The sequence below is a fragment of the Drosophila subpulchrella genome, chromosome 3R (genome assembly GCF_014743375.2).
Source record: "Drosophila subpulchrella strain 33 F10 #4 breed RU33 chromosome 3R, RU_Dsub_v1.1 Primary Assembly, whole genome shotgun sequence".
Classification (NCBI taxonomy): domain Eukaryota; kingdom Metazoa; phylum Arthropoda; class Insecta; order Diptera; family Drosophilidae; genus Drosophila; species Drosophila subpulchrella.
Genome location: NC_050609.1, coordinates 16829974 through 16851685, shown reverse-complemented (window position 1 = coordinate 16851685; position 21712 = coordinate 16829974). Strand labels below are relative to the sequence as shown.

The 21712-nt window shown below is 40.7% G+C and overlaps 1 protein-coding gene across 3 annotated transcripts in view; it reads right to left on the bottom strand.

Annotated features, from left to right (window-relative positions):
- Nucleotides 1-35: 35 nt before the first annotated feature.
- The window catches only part of LOC119545831, a 69625-nt gene continuing 47948 nt past the window's right edge, over nt 36-21712 (bottom strand). For all 3 annotated transcript variants that reach the window (XM_037851744.1, XM_037851746.1, XM_037851745.1), the window contains 9 exons: nt 8404-8559; nt 8135-8335; nt 7740-7890; nt 7512-7580; nt 5852-6837; nt 4939-5387; nt 4541-4841; nt 4206-4375; nt 36-4147 (listed from right to left, as the gene is read on the bottom strand). In XM_037851744.1, coding sequence (XP_037707672.1) covers nt 2861-4147; nt 4206-4375; nt 4541-4841; nt 4939-5387; nt 5852-6837; nt 7512-7580; nt 7740-7890; nt 8135-8335; nt 8404-8559 — 3770 coding nt within the window. In that variant the 3' untranslated portion in view covers nt 36-2860. The remainder of the gene's footprint in view (nt 4148-4205; nt 4376-4540; nt 4842-4938; nt 5388-5851; nt 6838-7511; nt 7581-7739; nt 7891-8134; nt 8336-8403; nt 8560-21712) is intronic.

The window sequence follows — 21712 nt, the reverse complement described above, 5'->3', positions numbered from 1 at the left end:
GAAATTTAATATATCTAAGAAATAAAACACTTTTCTGTATGTTTTCGATCATAACTTATTTTTTAGTATATTTTTCCAATAGTTAAGGTTGCATTCATTTCTTCTTTGCCATATCTTCTGTATTCTCTAAACAAACACCGAGCTTTCTTACATTTTAGACTCTTTTTAGCCTTGCCAATTTTGTTCGTCCTTTTTTTGGCCTGGTTGGTTGCTAGCTGCCAATTTTACTTGCATCGAAATCTTTAACACGAATCCTTGGCAGCTTAGTTGCTTCAAATAATTAATTTTGACTGCATGTACAATGCATATAAATTGCATAAAAAATACATTAGTTTTTGTTTCGTTTGTTTTTCAGTTGGGGATAGTTGAAATATGCCGCTCTGATTCTAAAAACGAGGAAACCAAGCCTAAATATGTTTACAAAAATTTAGTTGTTCGCCACTCTACTAATGAGGTATACAAAATGTGGACTTAAATGCAAATTAAAGTTAAAAACATAAAAATACACCTACGCATAGTTAATTTTAGTATAGAGTTGCGCTTTTAGGAGCAGCAGTTTCGCCAAAGATAAGAACATAATAATTGTTTGCTTACAATTTTAGTGGACTCTTAGTTATTGAGTGGTTTCCGTTGGCCAAAAACCGTTGCAAAAGTCGCAAAACGCGTTTCCATCTTCTGTCCTCCCGTCTTCCTAATATTTAATTTCATTATCTCTTTATTGTTTTTGCGCTTAAATAATTTAAACATTTATCACATCCACTTACACGGCGATCACAATCGCAGCTATTTTACTTAATTTCTCGTCTTGTTTTCTTATTCTTTCCCTTCCAAACACGTACATTCATATGGATTTCTTACGCCTAATTATATAACTTTAGTACATAAATTTTCCTTTTCGCCTTTTGCTGCATATAATAGTTTTAGTTAATTTGTTGGTTTCTTAATTTTCGTAACGTTTAAAATTGATTTTCCTTCTATTTTTGTGTTTTTTTCTTAGGAATTTTGAGTTGTTCTTTCGGAATATATTTGTGTGTATTTAAATGCTTTTCGTAGGTTAAAGTTCATTTTGTGGCTTTTGTGTGCTTTTGCATGCGTTTCGCACACATTTGTTTTGTAAATTGTAAAATTATTTCGGCTATAACTCCTTTCGGTGACTCGGAAGTGCAAAGTCTGCGGCTTAAGTCAGCTTGAACACAAATCAGATTGTTTATTCACGGATGGTATGGTTATGGTGTGTGGTATATGGTCTAAGTTGGGATGGAAATTCGCAACTAGCCGGGAAAGTCGATGTGAGTCTGCTACTTTGAACGTTGCTTCTGCTTGAGTGGAAAGGTACTATTGTTTATAGTTGTTGGTTTTGTTCTGCCTCAGGGATCTTAAAGGTTACCTTTTGCTATTTAATTATTTGTTGGTATTGCACTTAGACTCTAAATACGTATACAGTTACAGTTACAGTTGTCAAACACATTTCTCGTTCACATTGAATACATATTGTATATATATATTTTCGTATTTGTTTTTTACTCGTTTTAAAACGTATCTTGGTGTTACGTGTGTGTGTGTGTATTTGGTGTATCTGTGACTTGTATACGCCTGTGGAATGTATCTTCTATAGTTAGGTTTTTTTTTTGTAGGTTGGGGTATATGTGGGTGTTTCTGTCTCTGAATCTCGTAACAATTTTCGCATCTCGTTTCACACTGAACAACAATTCACAAAATACATCTGCAAACTCGACAAATACTCGGTGTGTTGTGGGCCACTACTTCAACTTTCCCTATCCTATCAAAAATAATATATGAGTGGAAAGGAGCAGAGGACTTTCGTTTGGCGTAGCTATGTGTCGAGGTACGGTTGCTGAATTCTATATATGTTACAATACGATGGATTTTGTGGCTTATTATAGAGTTATGTAATATGTGTGCACAAATTGGAATTGTTATTGGTTTCTGTTTCTGGGGGGAGGAGTGTGAGAGCGAGAGCACAAAAACAAGAATGCAAAATGAATATAATCAGGTACATTTGATATATCGGTTGTGTAAACAAAACAAAATGCAGCAGTAAATATGCGGAAATTAAACATTAAACAGTTCGCTTAAAAAAGAACTACAAATATAAATAAAATAAAATTACAAATATTATTGAATAGATTACGTTTTAAATCGGAATCGATGTGAACACTTGTGACTATTGTGGTTTTATGGTTGGGTTTTTATTTTTGGGTTGAGTGGGTGGTTGAGTGTGGGCTATTGCAGTGTTTGTGGTTTTTTGGCTGTTCTGTTTGCGTTGCGTTTATATTATACTATGTGAGTGTAATTGAATTTTTTGCGGCAACTACGAAACAATTGTTAAACGTAGTAATTATCAGCGACAAATATTGTAATGCATACTTGCGGGCTGCGCGGTCTATTGCTATGTATGTTTGTTTCTATTTCTGTGTGTGTTTGCCATCGAAAGCAACAATAAATTATGTTTATATGTAAGAGAAGTTACAAGTAAAAATTAGCCTCAATTAACGGAAAGAAAAACAAACAAAACCTATAAACAAATACAAAAGTACGGTACAAAAATCGCGACAAAACTATAGCATACAACTTAGCGTACATGTTTTGTATACGAGCGTGTTTGTGTGTGTATAAATATCAGCTTAACTAATCATTTCTCCCATAGTTCCATAGTTTCAGTTACTAAATATTTACATTTATAAAATGTACTCTTTATAAATGCTAAAGATCTCCGCCATATCTCATATCTCATATACTTTTGGAATGTTTCGAGCTGTGAATGTGGGTTCATCCTCCTCCTCTTCCTGTTTTGTTTTGTTTGCTTCTATGTGGTAGCTTCGTTAAAATACTGCTTGCTTCACCCATTGGGATCCACCTGGGCCCGTCGATGGACCACCGTGGTCGCCGCTGGCCAGGATTGCTTCTGCTTGACCCCCGGCGAATGGCTGACGTTAACGGACGCCGGTCCGTTGGCAGGAACTTTGGATGCATTGTGGCTGAACGAGATCGGATTGCCATTGCCTCGCGGCTGGCACTCCTTGGCAGTTGCTGATTTCTGGCTTGTCTTGCTGCCATTGTTATTGTTGGACTTGACCACCTCGGCGGGCAGTTTGAAACCATTGGTGAGGCACACGGCCGCATATTCCCGCTCCGATGTGGGCGTCAAGGTGGCCGCCGCCTCCTCCTCGGCCAGCAGGCAAATTCCATCGTTGGAATTCGAGTGGCGCACAAAGTTGGTGTGGAATTGTTTTTTGCTACTGCCATTGCTGCTGCTGCTGGCACTGCTGCTGCTCAGGCTGCCACTCCGCCGACTGGAGGAGCCGCCACCACCTCCTCCTCCTCCGCCTGCCACGCCCAATCCCGGCATGGTGGTGACCAGAGGCAGCGAGTTGGGTGGCACAATCACCTCCAGCTCGGAGCCACCGGCCACCGCATTGGGCGGCGTGTGCCTGTAGGGTATGTAGAATGCCTTGGCCTCCTGCAACATGGCATCCTGCACGGTCTTACGCTCCGGCGAGACGCCTCCTCCTCCTCCTCCTCCGCCGCACAGGGGCAACTGGGAGAGATTGTGCACTCCGGCAATGCCCAAATCCCCTTGGGCCGCTGCTCCTGCTCCTCCAGCATCCAGATCCGATCGCCTGGCCACCTGGACACTGCCATTTCCGTTGGCCAAATGGACCACCGCCACGGCCGCCGAACTCGTCTGGTATTCCAACGTGTGCTCCGGCAGCAATTCGATGTGGTAACGCGAACGCGGGATGAGGGTCTGCATCTCGTGGCAATCCTGCTGCAATGTGCCACCACTCAGACCGCCGGCACTGTCGCCCGGCATCCCGGAGGCACTGCTCAGATTACCGAAATTGATGTCCGTGGGTGTGGTCAGGTGGGTGGGTCCTTGGGCACGGGCCTTGAAGTTGCGCTGCTGGACAATTATAAACAGCCCGAAGAGGAAAACGCAGGCGATGGACAGCAAGGAGCCGATTGCAATCCCACTGTAAACCTCCGAATGGGATGTTTCCCTGTCCTCCTCCAGCCAAGTGTGATTATTGTTAATCATGTCGAAGTAAATGGGTGCTCCAGCTCCAGTATCACCCACCACGCGAACTGCCACATGGATCTTGGACGTCTCCGAGACATTGGGAAACTTAAAAAAAGTATATAAGATAAAGATTATACCACAGTTTTTCTCCCATCTTAGTTACCTTGAAAGAACAGGCTGTGCAATCCCTAACAACAGCTTCGCTTGTGACATTATCCAAGGACCACCGGATGTCATAGTGATCTACGCGACCATTTGCAACTTCGGGGGGCCCCCACACCAATTTCAAGCCATTCTGTTTAATCAGCCGCGAATTGCTGACAGTGCCAGGAGCTAAAAAATATAACAGTTTAAAATTTAAATTAAATCATTCTGGCGTGGTACACAATTCTTTAAAGATATAATCACTTTTATTCGGAATTTTAGGTGTCTAAAAGTATACTTTAAGATATTAAGGCACCTTAAAAAGTGATTTAAAAGTACTAGTGATAAACTTACGATCCTGTACGGTCTTCACATCTATTTCTCCATAGAAAATGCGCGTTTTGCAGTTGTAAAAATGCAGATTGTAATTAACATCTGCCTTGAGACCCGTGACAAACAGGATGGAGTTGGAAATGTTGCGTTCCTGGCACTCTGGCTGCTGGCTGGGAAAATTCATTTGTTTCTGTATCACCGTGTGGCACTCGACCACACAGGTCTCATTCAAGCTATCCAGAAACTTGAAGGTTAGGGCCCGAGATTCTATGGTAACAAGACGAAAGGGCATATTCGACTGCTCCGAGGTGCCATTCTCCATCTGAAAGAGGGAAGCAATTCAAAGCATATTATTAGCCACCCTTTTAAAGGATATTGGAGAGATGAAAAAATAATCCCCTACAGTACAGTCTACTCACAATCTTCCACTGAACATAGCGAAAGTCCTGACCCAGGAACTCATTCTCGCTGGTGATGATCAGCACTCGCATTTTGATGCGTGTGAAATGCTGCAGCAGCATTCCCGTCACATTGGCATCTACTACCAGGCTGAAAATATCCTCCTCTAGCTCCAGAGTCATGTCATCCACCACGTTATCCTCGTGCTCGACATTCCTTAGAACAGTGGCCGCCGCTGATTGATTTAGGGGCTGGATTATCTTCAGATGGCGACGCACTTCATCGGCCTTTTCCTCAGGACTACCGTCCTTGGAAAGGGTCCCATATAGAGATCCATTTAGCAGCTGCGCGGGATGCGGATGGGTGTGATTGATGGAGAACTGCAGGATGAAGTACTTCTTGTTGTCCAATTTGCCCTGCGACCACTTGACAAAGGTGTCGTTGCCCACGGCGATGGGTCGGAGCATTACTGAGGAAGGGAAATATTATTAATTCGTAATATAATATTAGTCGGGAAAGCCACCGAAACCTCTAGAATTTTGGGATCATTAAAGAGTTTGTAGGGAATATGATTAAATATAGAATAGGTGCCGAATTTCGATGTGCTAGCAGCATAAATGCGATGTAAAATTTTTCACAGCATTCTTTTACGCACTTTTAAAAATGGTTTCAAACCTCTAGACATTTCCAACTTGTAGAATTTTTTTGCAGCATACTTTTAGGTACTTTTTAAAACGGTTTCAAAAAGATACAAACTTTTACCGATAAATATTTTTAACAGCATTATTAAAGATTTAAAGCATCTAGAAATTTAAAATTTCTACATATTTAATAGCATACATTTAGGCCATATTAAACCGGTTTCGAACATCTTGAGATTTCAAATTTCAAGAGGTTTTGGTAGCATTATAAAGAGGCATTAGTTTTACTCACATCCCTGGGTGCAGCAGATAACCGGCGTACTCCTCAACGAACTAAGTATCATCTGCTGGGGAACCGAGGTCCCTGTTCTCACCTCCGTGGTGGGAAACAAAACCCGGGTGATCAGGGCAAAGGGCTCGTAAACCGGCAGATTAGTGGATATTACCACATAGGAGGTCTGATTCAGCTTCATGGGCCCAAAGGAATTCCAGCTATGCGGATTGCTCTTCACGATGTAGACCACAAACATCGAGGTCAAGCTACGGCTGTCAAATGTAATATTGATCGTGTGGAAGCTGTGTGGATAGCAGCGGATATTCTGCAACGGGTTGATCTCCTCCAGCTGCCGATTGAAACGCAGTTCGCCCGTGGCCGAATCCGCGCCAGCCACATTCCTGGCCACACACTGGTAGATGCCCTCCTCCTTGGAATCAAAAGAGTGGACATGCAACTCATTGCCGCTAATGTAGCGGGTAAAGGAGCTATTCAGATGGACTCCATTGTGGTACCAGGTAATACTCGGCTCCGGATGACCCTCAGCCCGGCAGGTTAGGGTCCTCGAGAGGCCAATGTACACCACCTCGACGGGCAGGCGATTCACTATCCTCGGTGGTGTGGTCACTATCACCTGGAATGTTTGCGTTTCCAGCAGCGTTACGCAACTGTAGCGACCCTCGTGCTGCGATACACTGGCATTCGTGATGGAATAGGCAACACTGTTATTGCTCAGGCTGATCACCTTGTTGTTGGCCGAATGCAGATACCAATCGATGGCCACAAAGTCCGCCACCGCGTGGCATTGCAGCAATACGGATCCTCCAGAGGGCACAAAAACCGTTTCATTCTGAAACGCCGGCAGTAGTTGGGCCTGCGAAACCGCTGTCTCCGGGATTCCAGCCTCGTTTTTGGGATAATATGGGGCATCCTTGGGTTCCACGCGCAATTGCCAAACAAACTGGCGGTGCGCCTTGCTGGCAAAAGTGTTCTGGGCCACGCATCTGCAACAGAGGTAATAGTAGATGGATAATGGATAATGGTCAGTGGTCTCGCGCGATAATTGACATGGACAATGGCCGCAATTACAGCCACCAGTGGGCCGCCGCTAAGTGTTAATTAATGCATTGTTTAAGGGCACGCCGGCGGTGGTGCGAGCGGTGCGTGAATGTGGCAAGTGCCACATGTAGTGGCTCTCCTCATGGAGTGCCGCAAAAGGTGTTGATTTTGCCACAGCGGCGAAGGTGGAGCGCTGCGGCGGCAGCAGCCAAATGGAAAATTGCCTTCGGTCTTAATTTAGTTAAACTGGGCAGATCGGAGAGGTAGTTATGCGGAGTTAGGGAACTATATATCAAGGTAAATGTGCCAGTGTGTAAAACTGCATACTTAGCAATTATCTTTAGCTGCATTTAAAAAAAAACGTAACCTCTTTTATGTTGTTCGTGTTGTTTATATAATTATTACAGGGTGTATTGACAAGACTTGTAAGGCATTATTTGCTATAAACGGTATCTACGAATAGTACACTCAAAAATCTATTCGGATTGAATTTGAGAAATTCTGTGTTAATGTCGTCTTTTGTTTATTTTAAAATGCATATCTTTATCATTTAAAATTCTTAACTATTGATAATTTGTTTTATATTTATCCAAATATTCTTTTTTTCCTTTTTACTCACTTGTATTTTCCAGCTTGTTCGAGACGCAAATCTCGCAATATCAAAGTACCATTCGACAGGATAAGAGCACTGTAAAAATATAATATTATTGATTTTTCTAAACAAAATAAAAGATAAGGAACTCCAAGTGTGGGTCAACCCATCCAGCTGGCAAGCTCTCCAAGTATGCAGGATTATCCCACAAGTCTGGGCCCGCTGCTCGATGCTTCAACACTGATCTTTACTCGCCTGTTGTCATTGGTCAGGGAATCGTTGCCGAAATACCAGCTAAATCGGGCAGCTGGTACACTCAGGAAGGGACAACTCAGCACAAGGGGCTTGTTTTCTATCGCACTGATGTTGGCCGACTGCTGTTGACCCGGAAAAAGACGCCTGAGCACTGAAAAAAATAAATAACACATATTATTTATATTTCTTAAAATTGAAAATGATTATTGTATTGAACTATAAATATAATCAAAGGGTGCGTGTATAAACCTACAGTAAAATATTACCTTAAAAAAGGTTTATTAAATATGAAACTATACAGTTTTTAGACGAAGATATTTCGTAGTAGTTTTAAACATTTCTTAATATATTTTGGGTATTAGTATATCTTAATTCGTTTTAAAATACCAACTTACCTGGATACTCGACAGTGATCCGGTCGGAAATTACCGCCGACTCGTCCCACTCGATCTTGCAGTAGTATTCTCCACTGGCCTTCTCATTCGTGGGCAGACGCAGCGTGCCATTATCATAGATGAAGAAGTCATTCTTGCGAAAGGACACTTGCTCGACGACCACGTCATTCCGATACCAGCTGCAGTAGATGGGCTGGGCTTCTGCGTTGGGAATTATAAATATTATCCAAAATATTAGATCTCCTTAAGATCCAATAGAAAGTACTCACCCTGATCGTAGTTGTAGGGCGACAGGATGGGTGTACATGGCAAATAGTACGGGGAGTGGGGCCTACTGATGGTCAGTCTTGTGACGGCGTGCCTTTGGATCTGCAGATACGGCACGAGTGCGGTTGAGTTCTTCGGTTGGGTGACGGCGGCGGCAACTGCAAGAAAGAGCAAAAAACAATTGATTAAGAATCTGTGCTTGGCGCGACGCTGCTAAGTTATTGGTTCCAATAATCCTCCGCCCATTGACCAGACAATAGACAAAAGGCGCACAACAAAGCGGGCAGAAAAAATCGTTCCGCAAAAAAAACTGAAAATGTTATTTATATTCTAGCTTAATCTATTGGCTGTTATAAATTTCACGCTTTTCACTTAACACCGCCCCCTATCCGCCCGACCTCCCACAACTGCATCGAGGTTTTTACTGCAATGGCCATAAATACCCAGAGCACACAGAAAAAATCTGAGAAATAGAAACTGCCAAACAACGGAGCCGTGCTGGGCTCAGGGTTCTGCAGTGCACTTCGATAAAATTGGTGATATAAATCGATAATTTAGGAGAAAATACCATTCAATATTATATGTGTATTTCAGAAAATATAGAAAGAGTTATAGCCTTCATTTCAGGAGCAACTGAAATAAAAGTTTTGATTTAATTATTAAAAAACTAAAAATTGATTTCATAGGTAAACGCCCCTAAACTATTGGAGTTCAATATATTTGTAAAAATATTTAGCAATCTACTTAAATTTTGTTTTTGATCCATTTGACTTTTAACTTACTAGATCTTTCTATCTAAAACAATGGCTTTTAGAACATCAAGTCCCAACAACAATACATATATAAGTAAATGGATACATGAAATACCTATTTAAAATGTATATAGGGTTACTACATTTTTGTTATTTAAGGTAAGTTTTTTTAGTTTTTAAAAATGCTCTTATTTTTCCTTTCGAATATAGAAACTGTACAACAGAATTTAATGATTAGACAGAGGAGTATCATTTATCAGGATCAGGATCATTTAAATATTTTTCAGAGCTCTTAAAATGGAGTATCAATTTACAACAAAATAGATTTTTTCAGTGTGCTTTTGGGTAATGGTTCTGAATCTGATTCTGGGTAAGTCCCTGGCTCCGGTCCTCGGTCTGGGTTTTGGTGGGTATGGTTTCGAGTGTGGGTATGGCCATGGGTCCGAGTCCGAGCTGGAGTCTCCGCTACGTGCTGCAGGCGTGTCCAGGCAGACTTGGCGTGTTAATTAATTTTTCTGCTGCTGTTCTGCTGTTGACGCGACCATGGCGACGTCGTCTTTTTTGTCTGCACTCCGGTAACTGGTAACTGCAGCGGGCGAACGTTGCGTATACGTGATATTAAGCAGTTGAAACAATTACATGGCCAGCGGGCAGCAGCGGCGGAGATTTGCATACGACTTTGTCGAAAGTCGTCCATCAGGCATCGCATTATCTATTAGCAGAACGAGCAGTCCAGGGCTTTTCCAGGGAAGTGGAAATGATAATGGCCAATGCCAGGTTGAGAATAGTACTTGCCGGGTGAAAAATGGCCAAATGCGGCAGTGGAACCCCCCCTAACAAATGTCGGGACATTAGTCAAATGCGTTGAAATTTATGCTAAAAATGCAATCAACTTGCGTTCCGCTCGACGGACGTCCTCAGGCCCCCCATAGACCCTCCCCCTGCTAAAATACGAGAAAAATAAAACCCCAACCACAACCATGCAGCTCCAATCAGCCTGCCACCCAAGTGGCCAAGTGCACTCGGTTGTTGCCAAATGCTGAATGTGCTGACTGCTCGTTAGTCAGTCACAAATTGTGGCAAGTCGGTCGGTTCTTTTTGCTTTTCGCTAGCTGCGCTCGGGAACTGAATATTTGTTTCGTTTTTGATAAATGGACTCCTATAAATTAGATAATTGCTGAATATGCTGCGAGGGATGTATCTTAAAGCTCGGGCTCTGGACTCGCCGCTCTGGAATTCCCCCGCCTGCTATGTTGCATGTTTGTACGCAATGTGTTGCAATTTTTATTGCAGTAATTACACGCAATGCCCCGGCGGCAATTTGACGCATGGAAATGCCTTCGACGGCCACGTCAGCAGAGGAGCTACTGCCACTGCGTCCCGCTAAGTGCGGCACATTTACAAACACACAGGGCACTCAAAGGGTGAGGGGCAGCAGGAAGATCGGACCAGGGGTAACCACTGGAGCACTGAGAAAAATAAGTGTAAAATAAATAAAAAATATATAAAAATAAAACCTCATTGACCTACGCTAGAATGTATATATATCTATACTTTTTCGATTGATTTCCAAAGATAAATTCCATTTACTAACAAAACGAAATATATTCCATTTGAATGAGTTTAAAAATTTGTTAATAAGAATGTCCCATTCGAAAACAGATTTAATATATTTTAGAACTCTAAACTGTACTTTAGTTTTCCTTATTAATCAACAAATGATTAGATTTCTTGTGTCCTAGATGCATTTAATTTTATCATAAAGGATTTTTAAGATCAAAGTTCCATTAAAGTGTACTTCAGAAAGTATAATTCTAATACGAATTATAATAATCTCATTTAAGTGGATTTCACTGTGCGTCAGTTCTTAGTTTCGAGTGAATAGCTTTTTATATATAGATGAAAATAGCAAGATGTTTAAGAAACTTAGAACATTTATGACACATTTAAAATACCATTTCTCCCAGTGCAGTTGCAGTAGCAGTTGCATGTGCAACCAGGGCGTAATTGTTATAGCGTAATTGTTTCAATGGCGGGGCGTTTAATTGCGCTTTGGCAACTACTCCGCCGCTAACGACGCTCGGTTTTCGAGAGTCAAAGTTCAGCGATTTTTTGTCATCCAGTTGTGCACACCTTGCCGTAGTGCAATTTGCCATTTGTCATCGCCCGTTTGGGGGGTTGAAAGGTCGGAGTTGGCTGGTTGGATACTTGGCGGATGGTATGGGGCACATGTCAGCGGCAGCATTACCCTGAAACCTCCTGCTCGTGTGCTCCGGAGTCGTTAGCGGAATCGTTAAACTTGCAGATTAATTGCTTCGCCGCTCAACGAGGAGTCAATGTTCGCATGGAACCATCCATTTAATGCGCTTGACATTCACTTCCAATTGAAACTATTCCACAGCTTTCTAAAAACCCCTCGGCTAGGGGGCTATCAATTGTGTTAGATCGCTTCTAGACTTCTGGAGACCGTCGTCATCGTCATCATCATCATCATCGCTGGCCATAACTCAACGCAGCTGCAAACAAGATCGGCAATCTCGGTGATTGAACTGTCATGACATTCAGCTTTCGTCCAGACAACACGTTATCTATCCATCCGCAGATCCCCTTCTCCAATTTCTTTTGCAAACCATGTAACCCTATATAATTTCAGCTCATTTGTATTAAAATCTGTCGTAGTCAAAGCAATGCATAAGTCTTCCCAGTCAACTCAGCGCCAAGGAATGCTTCCCAGAATCGTGCTTGAATGCTGTTTGACAAGTATATATACGTGTGGTATATACTCCCATCTGCACTTACTAAGTTGTAGCAAGTTGCAAGTCAATAGTGTGGGGGGCAGATTGCAGCAGAGATGGGTTCTGAGTTCTGCGTTCTGGGGTCTGGGTTCCTGGGTTCCTGGGGTGTACGAGATGGAGGAGGCGGGCCACTGGGCGCTGCTGCACAAATTTGCATAGTTGAACGCACGTCACCGCACAGTGGGAGTTTTAACGATGTAGCTTGAAAAAAGTTATAATTGCGAATCATTGTCTTTCGCAACATTTTGAGTTAAGGTTATAGCCTTTAAACATTCGTTTTCAGATCATTAAAAAACATTTTGCATTACACTATTTTCGCAGCTGTGTAAGAGCAGTAACATCTTTATGTTTGAAGATCTTACAGTTTTTTAATTTATTAAGAAAATGTAATTTTATATAATAACTATGATTTTGCGGATTTTATTTTAATTTATTTCATTTTAAAGAAAAATATTTTCCTTTTAAATTTTAGAAAGTCTTCATATATTTTGTTGAAAGGTTAGATTAAGTTTTTTTAGTTTAACCATTAGGCTTAAACCATTTTGTACAAGCCATAGATATTTTTAAAAATCTGTTTATAGTACAAAAAGAATATTCTGAAATTTAACGAGTAATTTTAATAAAAACTATTATAAAAAACCATTATAAAAATGTTTAAAAATCAAGTAATTACAAGAAAATTCTGTTAAGAAATTATTCTTAATTCCCAATTATAATCGGCGATAAACTTTTGAAGACATTTCATTTTAACAAGGTAAACCGATCGAATCTCCCACAGTCCCCCATTCGCTGCGGCGCATTCCAAGCAGCAACTGTTGCTGCCGCTGCTGCAGTCGATGATGAATGCAACTGCAACTGCAATTGCTGCTGCGGCAGCGGCACATAAATTGCCGGCTGCTGCGCCGAGCTTATCAAAACGGCAACATCTTGTGCATAGATAAGCCGGCCTGCCTGGCAGAGGCCTCGGCCTCCAACTATATGGCAACCAGCTAACGGGTCTGGGCCCCCATGGAATTTCGCAAATTCAAATTGCCTGGCATCCTTTAATGCCGCTGCTGCTGCTGTTGGCTGCTGGCTGCTGGCTGCTGGCTGGTTGGCACAGCTGCAACTGCAACGTTGGCACACTTTTACCGCTCCAAATCCAAAGGCAGCGGCAACATTTTATGCAAAATGCAACGCGCACGAGATAATTTATCGCCTAATGACGTGCTGTTCTAAGGTTGCCCGCGTTGTTGTAAAATGCAATAATAAAATGTGCCTGCAGCAGGAGGATGCAAAGTATGAAAAAACAAAAAAGAAAAACGTCATTCTAAAAAGAAAGAAAATTAAAAATGAAATTTAAATGCCGCACGAGCGAACAGCATCAGCTGAGAGACAGTGGATGGGGTTGCCAACTATCTGTGCACCGGGAGATCCCTGCCCCTCACTGTAATGGCATATACACGGAAAAAAAAAGGTTTATAATTGAAAATTAAATGATATACTAGACATTTTCATCGAAAAAACAACTTCATCTTAATAAAAACATTCATGTTATATGTAAAAATAAATGAAAAAGGAATAAGACAGAAATATATTTAAAATTAAAAAGCACTGATCTTGAGTATGGTATTACAATATATCAAGGTTTCAAAGGATTTTTACTTATTTCACATTAAAAAAAATGGAAACTGAACACAATATTTATTTTATCGAATTAAGAGAAATAGGATAAAGGAATAGTGGCCTGTAATATGTAACAAAAATTGGTTAATATATACTTTTTTGAATTAAACTAAATTTGATCTTGTTTAGAGGGGGTTAACATATACCTTAATCTTGGTCAAGGAATTGGGCTAAATATTTTCTAGAACAAAATTGTAATACTATGAAGTAGGTTAAGTGGCTAGTATTATATTACAAAGCTGGTTTACCTTGTTTAAAATTTTTTAAAATATTTATCCCGATTCCCATTTCAATTACCGTCAATTTCAGTTAATTTTCGTGATTTTTCGTGAATTCTTTTCTGTGTCTAGAGAGCACTCCTTGGGCTCCAGTCTGCTGTCGCTTTGGGGGCGCTCAACGAGAATTTATGAATGTGCAAATGCATACGACAATTTCGCGCATAAATGTAAGCTCCTGCCATGCAGTAGGGTGAAAGTAGGGGGATGGGGGTTCGAGAAAGAAAAGGGGGTCCCAGGGGCCAGGGACACCCACCACAAGTCTGCGGAAAGATGGGAAAAAGCTGGGAGATCGGATGGCAGTCGAAGATGCGTGTGCACATTCCATGGCATTCCGCTGCGGCATGTGGGAAGTTCTATGGTTGCACAGAAAGTATCTTGTAGCTCGTGTTGCTGCCGCACCAGCAACTTGAATCGCATCTATTGATTGCACACAGTTCATTGGCGCGACTCGGGGAAAGGATTGGAAAACGGGGGGGAGGAGTCTGAATGCCTGGATGCCCCAGCTTATTTGGGTTAGCAGTTCAAATAGTTTTACGTGCTGTTTTGATCAAATTTCCAAATGCCAACGGAGAGAATTTATTGAAAAGTCCCGCAGGCAAAGCGGGGGGAAAGTTGCAACTGCAACTGCAACTGCTATAATTTCTCCATTCGGTGCTGCATTGTTTGCCTTTTGCTTAAGCTGCATATGGCTGCTCAATTGAATGTCTGTGGTTCGGTGTAATTGAGTGGTTGAAAATACTCGAAATGGCAACTAGTTAAGTTAAATGTGCCTTTGCCACATGCACATACATAACTAACCGCCCACATCCTAACACTGAAATACTTATAAGGCATTCGAAATACATGGGGCCATTCGAAATTCGAAGCACTTTAGACAATGGCGGGAATTTACTTGGCAAAAGTCAAAGATAAATTGCTTTTTAACCTACAAGCTCCGCTCTCGGTTAGTTGGTCCTGCTCTCTTTGTTTGTTTGCCACATGCCATGTCCTTTCCCCAACTTTATAGCCATTTGCCCCACAGCTCCCCGAACCCCTTTATCACTGCCACACAAAGCATTCAATTGACATATTTGGTTAACTTTTGGCGCTCTAGAAAATTCGCATTCAGTAGTTGGAATAAATTTTCTTTGGCAATTTGCATTGCACGCACAGGGAACAAGACATGGGGTCGAAGTTCGGGATTGCACTGGAAAAATTAAACAAGATTTAATATTTCCACTAATTTATGATTCAGAGAAGGAAGTGCAAGCTTGTATGTTTAAACTGTAATCAAAGAATATTTATTGTAGGCTTCTTTGGTAAGGAGATTTATGATCACAGAAGAAGCTCTTAGGAAAAATGAGAAACAGGAAAATGTTTTTCATCCATTATAATATTTATGATATTTCAGGGAAATTTGTATAAATTTTAAGGTAATTTATTAAAATAAAAATAAGTTGTTTGATTAAACATTTAATATTTAATTTACTTTATTTTTGAAATATTAACCTACGAATATTAACTTTTGACCATTTTGATAGGGAGACTTATGTGACCTGAGACGCTTTTAGGAAATAAGACATTTTGATCATAAAAATGTTGTGAAGATTTTAAGAAAAGAATATGCTTGAAGTACAAAGATTAAATATTTAATTTATGAATAACTCTAATAAATATACATTTTTCTTAGTGTCCAGTCATAGAAGGATGCCTTGGCCTGGAATGAAAGTGGAATGGAATTTTATCTAAATGTTGTTCGGGGCGTGTTGGCAGACCCACCATTGTGAAAGTTGTGTTTGTGCAAAGTCGGAGACTATCGCCCCCGATATAAACGAGTCAAGAACAATAGGAAGCGGCTTTGTTCGAATTTACTTCGAGTCGGGGCAAATATGTTAGCCCCAAAGTTTTGCCGGGGATTATTAAAGGATTATGGGGGATTCGAATGGAAATTTCGTACATTACCAATGGTGAATGGGAATTTAATGGAAATGCCAAACGAATTTCGATTAAAATCCCGACTATCTGCTGCTGCCAATTCAATTGTGGGCCCCAGCTGCCTTTCTTCTCCGTAAACAGAACCTAATTGGCCACTTCGCAACTAGCCAGAACACACATCAATTTCTGCTCGACTCGATATTTCGTTATTCGAGCGGGTAAATAGTAAATACCTTCCTGAATCTGGATCTGGATACCAAGGAACAACAGAGCTGGCCAATTGGCCAAATGGCCAACTTGCCGAGACTCAATGGCTGTCACAATAGCGGATAACCAAAATACAATATGCTGCTGCCCATAAGCGAACTCATTTCCGCTGAAATTTGGCACCAACTTTTGCAGCGCTGTGCATTGCAGTGCAGTGCCGCAGTGCAAACATTTCCCCCTCAATAAATCATATTGTAAAATTTCCGTTCAATATTTTTGCCAGCAACGTAAACACACAACGGGCAGGGGCAACAACAAATTGAAACAGAAAAGGCGAGAGAGGGGATAAGTGGGTGTGTGAAAGGAAAAGAGTTGGTGCACAGAGAAAAAAATATATATAATAACAAAGATTTTAGTCTGGGAATTTAAAAAATATTGCAAATCTACTTTCTGAATTTCTGAAGTTAAGTTCTGAAGTCATTAAAATTTATTAAAATATTAATAACAAACAAAAAGTTTATTGTTGGAGTTCCTGAATTCAAGAACTTTCTGCTCTTTACGTAAAAGCAGAATATGTTTTTCTTGAAATATTAGGAATTGATGACAATTGTATTAAATTTAAATTTATAATTACCTTAATAAGAAATGATTCTTCTTCAATGAGCTTTAAATTTAAGAACTCTCTGCTCTTACGAAAAATAAAGAACATATTCCTCTTAAAACTTAGGAAGGAATAAATGACAATGTTATAGATTATACATTTATAAATACTTTACAATTAAATATATTTTCCCCCGTGTAAAATAAGTTACCCATGCAAGTTTTGTTTGGCCACATTGTATGCTAAATGGCGAAATGTGGAATGTAAAATGTGGAATGTGCGTTTGCCCATCGTCGCAGCGGATGAAAGGAGGATGCTGATGATGATGGGCATGAGTTGCACTCCTTTTCTCGACTTTCCCCCACTTTCCCCTACATTCCGCCCTCCAACAGCTCGCTTGCATTTTTAAATGGGTTAAACGTAAACCATTTACCAATGACTCAATACAGCTTCCTGGAAAACCGACGGACCCCTACCCACATGCATTAAAACCAAATAAATAAATAAGCTGCCGATGTGCGCTGTTGTTGAAAAAAACTCTGCCAAAAGAGAAAGAAACCTAAAAATAAAGGAGCTGGAGGCACCGACCACGGAGAACGGAGGATGAAGGATGGCTGGTCAATAGTCAATGACCAAATAGCAGAAAATAACAATGTTGCCAATGGCCAACGAACCGGACAACAGCAACAAAAACATCAATAAAATAATAAAAACAAGCAAACGGAGACCACAAAACCATGGTCAAGCCAAGCCAAGAAAAGCGAGGAAAAAGGAGGAAATTATAAAAATGTTTCACTTGAAGCGGGTAAATAATACAGCTTTCGAACACACTTGCAGGAAACATTGAAAAAAGTTGATACTTGAACTCAGCAATTGGGTATTTTATAGCTGGTAATTTTGGACAACAAAATTAAATTTGGCTTGAGTGCAATAAGAAAGCATTTCAGCTTTCTACACATTATTTTTAACTGATTAAAATCAGGGCTGTTGACTTTCAAAAGCCACAATTTGAAAGGATTTCATGCTGAATTAGAGCTCTTAAAAGTAGATTTTACAGATTATATTAAATTCAATTTTATAATAAGCTTTTAAATATAGAACTAAACACATTTCTGTTTATAAGATTATAGGGATTGTTTACAATGGGATTCATATGTATATATTTCTTAAGGATTGTTTTAAAGATAATTTATTTTACTGTATTTTTTTTATTGTGTAAAAAGTACTAAGATTTCAGGCAGGAAAACGGGAAAGATCGAGTGGCAGAGGGAGAAGGAGCCCACTTTTTTTCGGTGGCCAACGGAAGCCGAGGGAACTTTCGTAAGCTACGCAGCAAAGTGCAACCACAAGCCGCAGTCAGCAATTTCAGTCATGGGTGGGCGTGGCATCCCAGGGCGTGGGCGGTGGCAGGCTACAATGTGTGTTGATGCAGCGAGTGTGCGCCTGTGTGTGTGTATTATTGCGGTCTGTGTCCGGCGAGCGGCAACCTTCCACCAAATACCAACTACCATCAACCCATCCACCGGCGCACATCCACATCCACATCCACTTCCACAATCACAAGCTCATCAACGTCGTCGTTCGCTCGTCATCCTCATCGTCATCCTCGTGATTGCAAGTGGCACGTACAGCAGAGGTCAAGATAATAGAGCCGCAAATGAGAGGTGCTTTATTTTTATCAAGGGATCTAATAGCGAAGTGCCTCTCACAGACCGTCACTTTGAAATACCATTTGGCTGGTAAAATTGAAATTTTACTATTCACATTTTAAAAGTACATGTAAAATATATAATATCAGTAGATCATGAAACGGTTAAGATATTTCTTAAAAGGTATAAATTGTTTTACATTTATTCTTTCATCTGCTATGATGTGAACAAATACTATTATTTCAGTAATGTTTCCAGTGAAGAAAGGCTAGACTTTTAAATATTTTCTATTTTAATATCGTTTGACCTACTAAACCGTTTCTAAGCTAACGTGTACCCACATTTCTCAAAGTCCTTGAGTCCATTTTAGTTGTATTATCCTGACCGCAGTTGTGGCACATGTGTGTGCTTTTACTATGATTTCTTTCGTGCCGCCATTACCGCCCATCGTGGAATGCTGTCCCACATCCCATAGAGAGACCCATGGAGCATGGACTCGCGTTTCCACCCACCCACTACCACTCCTTCCTTTTACCGCCTTTCACCTCACTGAAGCTACCAAAGCTCACCCGCTCCCGATTATTATGCATCATTTAACAGGAAACATTGTTGCAGTCAATGCCTAGAGGGTTCCAGGGTTATAAAGAGGGGTTTTCGGGGCTTTGGGGGTCTATCGGGGTCTTTCGGGGCCTCTCCTACCGCTGATGGTTTGAGGAGGCAACGTCACGAACATTGCTGGCGACGAACGTGCCACAAAATGTTTTACCGAATGCGAATTGCAAGAAAAATTATTGTTATTATGAGTTGCTAATTGAATGGAGTTGATGCGGTGGCCACCCGAGGGAATGGAAATGTTTGGGGGCGTGGCATCGAGCTGAGTTGGACTACACAGTGGTTCAGTTTTAATATAATAACTTAATTTTCAGAATCAAATAACAACCATTCTCTTATTTTATAAAATTCCTTTTCATATTCTTTGTTTTTCTTGTTTGTTTGACATTTTTTCACATTCCCACAAGCCTTGAGAAGCAAAACAAAATATAATTTGATATTCAAGTTATGTAATCTGTCTGCCAACTGATAGTGTTGTTTACTTCATAAAATTACTCGTTTGTCTGGTTATTGGATAAAAAGCTTACTATGCCCTTTTTAGAAAAAGCATTCAAATTCCATTGAAAATTAAAACGAATTTATATATGCAATGTATGTTACAGGCATTTTAAAGAATACAAAAACAAACTGATTTTAAAGACTTCAGGGCCTATGGATTTATTTCTGGTTCAAGACTCTTAAATTTCGATGAAAAATTTGCCATCGCTTATCCCCATGTCAACTTCATCGTTAAAATCATTTTGAAATATTCATTGGCAGTCGGAAACAAAAGTAAACTGTCAAATATTGACAGCTGTGCATTCGCATATCAGGGGAATCAATACAATAAACACAAACAAACCCTTGTCAGCGTGTTGACAAGCCCAGTCAAATTTCGCTCAGTGCATGCCAAACTAACTGTGCAAAGTAAATAAACGTAGAATGCTGAAAAAATCATTTGCATTTCTTTAGTGCTGGAGCATGGCCATTATGGTGTGTGTAATCACCGTGTGTGAGTGGCCACTTGCCCCGGGTCCTCCACCGGATTCTCCATCGGTATCCCCTTTGGAATCCCCCCGATATGCCCCAAAAATCCCCCCCTTTATCCCTAACTGAAAGCTGTCAATGTCAAAGTCATACATACATGATTCCCAACATGCCAAAGCCAAAAGCGAACATCAACGGCAACACAGCAACATGCAACTTGCAACCAAGGAGCAGAAAATGGAGGAGCTGGAGGCCACGTCCCAGAGCTCGGAACCCAGAGCCCAGTACCCAGTATCCACAGTATCCACACAGTCGCTGAAATTCCATGCGCATAATTTATTTAAAGATTCTCTCAATATTGGACAAACATCGTCTGCAGGTGAAATCTATTTGCATTTATCGTTGAGCCGGAAAATTGCAAAACTAAACTGCAAACTGTAAACTGGCAGTTTGGCATCCTTGTACATACAAACAGCAAACATAGCGACATACCGACATACCAACCTACCAACAGCCAAGGCACCAAAGGAAGCTGGGAAAATTCGTGATTTCCCTCGAAAATGCGTTTAATGTGACGCTGTTGCGTGCAGTGGACAGGCACTCGATTTGAAAATAAAATCGTATGAAACCGGAGCTGTTTATGCCCCATTCCATACCATTCCAACCCATCCAGATCCCATCCCCCTCCCGGTTTTCCAGGATCGATTCGCCAAATTAGCGGCAACATGACTTTTTGTGTTGTAAATAAATTTTCCACCACAAGAAGCAGAACACGCGCAGCGGAAATTAAAAAGGAGCAGACTGGCAGACAGAAAAAGGAGGGGATCGTATAGGAAGTTGGCCAGAAGCATCGATGGAGGGGATAAACCCGATGAGTTAATGAAACATTCGATTCTTAATTACACGTGGCTGGTAATTAATTTACTTAACGCATTTGTTTGCCTTTCATTGAGTACAATAGAATTGTTTCAAGAAGACTTTAAAGTTAACAATAAACATTATATGTAGCACCATTATAATATTAATAATATAGTATAAAATAATAATAAAATTCAGACATTTAGTTCTTTGATGACATATAAACCCTTTTTAAGTAAGTTATGACTATAAAGACTGAAGAAGATGGTTTAAATTCGAAGTTTAATAATACTTTAAATGTGTAATTATATTTATTATATATACATTTATCTTAACTCCGGTAATATCGTGTTATAAGCTTTAATGTTCCGAAAAAGATCTCGAGAATAACAATTACCTCCCCCCTAAAGAGTAAAACCCTATACCAATGTTGGCATAAAATATGTGTTTTTAAGATGTACCTTCTTATCTTAATTAAAATCGATGGTTTTAATCAAATTCATGGCAATGCCTCTGCGCAGAGAGCCTATTAGTAGCCCCCTTTCGGAACTCGAGGTTGCCGCAAAGTGTTGCAGTCAACACGTTTAATGGTTTTGCATTAACTTAAAGAGGCATTAGTGCGTAAGTATGCTGTAATCTACGGTGAGAAGAGGGGAGAATTGCCAGCCAGCTGGTCCTCTCTTCGGGGACTTCTGGCGGTATTCTGGGGGACTTCTGGCCTTTGACGACCAGAATGGCCAACAAGTCAACCGGACACTGGACGCGTTCGTTGTACTTGTTAATTGCAGCGGAAGCACTCAATTAAAAGCGCGTGAAACGACTGCGCCACCTGCGTGCGTATGTGGGTAAAAAGAGACGGGTAGCTTTGGTTACGAAAGAGACGGGGAGATATTTACGGGAAAGAGACGGGACGAAGTGACCACCACCACTGACTGACTGACGGGAGACTGCTACAAATTAAGGCCACAGGAAACAAACAAATGCGGCGTAATCAAAAAGCGGTAAATGGCTGAC